General features: G+C 51.7%; 1 protein-coding gene across 1 annotated transcript in view; it reads left to right on the top strand.

Annotated features, from left to right (window-relative positions):
• The first annotated feature begins 872 nt into the window (after positions 1-872).
• The window catches only part of FOXRED1 (FAD dependent oxidoreductase domain containing 1), a 14022-nt gene continuing 12592 nt past the window's right edge, over positions 873-2302 (top strand). Inside the window, 2 exon segments of the mRNA XM_018564970.1 lie at positions 873-1014; positions 1260-1486. Of these exon segments, the coding sequence (XP_018420472.1) occupies positions 873-1014; positions 1260-1486 (369 nt within the window).

Genomic DNA, 2302 nt, shown 5'->3' with positions numbered 1-2302 from the left:
TATATATATGTGTGTCCTGCACAGCCACGTCCTCCATTCGTGGATCAGTTCACAGCATGTGTGAATGGAGAAGCTACAGGTGCGACCTGCCACCGCAGCAGAAGGACTTGTAGTTCTCAATGAGTACAAGCATAAGACCGCACTTGTAGTCCATTCATGGGTCCCTCTGTCCCTTAGCTGAAAGTCCGTACCTCTGTGCAGGCAGAGGACGGGAGGAAGAGTCTGCAGGAGCCAGAGCAATGCACTCATCCACTAATGCCAGCGTGTGTGCATTTATTAAATGGGTCTGCAACATGGTTGTGGTGCTGTACAAAGAGAGAACACCTAGGTGAGGGGGGTGCAGGGTGTATGGTAGGTGATGGGGGGTTTCTAGCGGTGACAACTGCCCACAAGAATTTAGGTTTGTGAGATTTTAGTAGTCGGGAGTTCGATCCCCTTTCCTGTGCGCTGAATTATTATTTTTCCGCCCACATCGAATGTTTTATAACGCGGTGACAAGGTCTAAGGTGAAAATCCACCTGGCAGATGTACGGCGTCCCTCCCGCGCTGCGTTAATGATCAGAATACAGAATGAAAATAGATCCAGAAGCTGCGTCAGGATTTTAATGATAAGAGATTGCGTGTCAGCGTTTGTTCCACGCGGCTGATCAGTCCAATCGCAATTCTGCAGCACAAAGTGCAATTCTTGTTCTATCATTTTTCTCCATCACTTCTGCTGTATTTGAACTGTGATGCTGGAAGGCAGCGGCCTGTGATGCTGGAAGGCAGCGGCCTGTGATGCTGGAAGGCAGCGGGCCGGTGGTGCTGGAAGGCAGCGGGCCTGTGATGCTGGAAGGCAGCGGGCCTGTGATGCTGGAAGACAGCGGCCTGTGATGCTGGAAGGCAGCGGGCCTGTGATGCTGGAAGGCAGCGGGCCTGTGATGCTGGAAGGCAGCGGGCCGGTGGTGCTGGACATGTGGAAGCAAAGCCCTGCCAGGACGGCCACCTCCATACAGGGACACAGTGCAGAGCAAGGCGTGGCGAGCCAGTAATAGGGATCAGCAGCAGGGAGACCGCAGGGAACACCTATGACTAGTCCTTTGTCCTCTACTTGCCTCTTTTTCAGGCACAGCTCGCACAGTACAGGTCCTCTTTAATGGTCATGTGATACCCCCCCAGACAACAGTGCTGAGATGATATCAGTAAATACCATTCATAGATCTCTGAAACGCGTTCAGCGTGGGAAACGTCTGACTCGTCCTTCTTTTCTCTCCCGCCAGTCCCGACCCTGACGCAGGAATTCGACAAGTTCCAGAAGAAGTTCCGGGTCGCTCTGCCCGGCAGCAAGTGGAGCCCTTTGAGGTCGACGGATCACCTCCCCCCGGACCATGCGGACCTGGTCATCGTCGGGGGAGGGGTGATGGGCTGGTCGATCGCCTTCTGGTTGAAGCAGATGCAGGAACAGAGGAGTGCCTACAACGTCTTGGTGGTGGAGAGGGACCCCATGGTGCGTGTCACCAGCTACATGCCGCACGCCCTTCTCCACAAAAAAACCCCGAAAACCTAATTTTCTTGTCAAGCCAATCAGATTACAGTAGGGAACAGTAGTTCCGGTGAGGCCGCTCAGGAACAACGGGGTACCCCGCGAAGAGAGGACCGAGAGTTGACGATCCGCATGTACAAAGGTTAATGAGGGCGCCATGAGAAAGGTTGGAAATTTTCTAATATTTGTATTGTTTCATAACAAGACAACATAGAACAGCCGACGCGTTCCGGGGGCTTAAAGATCTTCCCAGCTCCCCTGATTCTGGATATACTTCAAGGGTAACTCCACTTTTCCAGGTGAATTTTGGAAAATTGAGTCCCACTACCAATCTGCCCCCTCTCATGAATACCGGAAGCCATGGAGGGTAAGGAGCCTTCGTTTACTGGTAAGTGCTGTGCGTTGGGGGGGTGGCAGATTGAGGGGGGTAACTCAATTTTTCCCAAATTGGCCTGGGAAAGTGGAATTATCCTTTTTTAACCTTTTACATAGCAAACAATGAAACCTCATTATTACCTTTTACGCCTGAAGAACAAGGACATTTTCAAGCCCCCCGAAACGCGTCAGCTGTTCTAGGTTGCCTGGATATGAACCGGCACCATTATTACAAGGCTTCAGACTCTTAGATGGTCCACATGGCGCCCTCATTACACTTCACACGTGTAGATTTGTATCTCTGCTTGTCTACCTGTTGCAGATTTTACCTTACTTCCTGTCTGGGGAAACCTCTGTCAGCAGGACAGGAAGTGAGGGGTAATCTCTTTAAGGGGAGCCCAGGAT

The sequence above is a fragment of the Nanorana parkeri genome, unplaced genomic scaffold (genome assembly GCF_000935625.1).
Source record: "Nanorana parkeri isolate BGI_ZX_2015 unplaced genomic scaffold, ASM93562v1 scaffold802, whole genome shotgun sequence".
NCBI classification, from domain to species: Eukaryota; Metazoa; Chordata; class Amphibia; order Anura; family Dicroglossidae; genus Nanorana; species Nanorana parkeri.
Note: the sequence above shows the minus strand (reverse complement) of the source record. Positions and strands in the feature narration are given on the sequence as shown.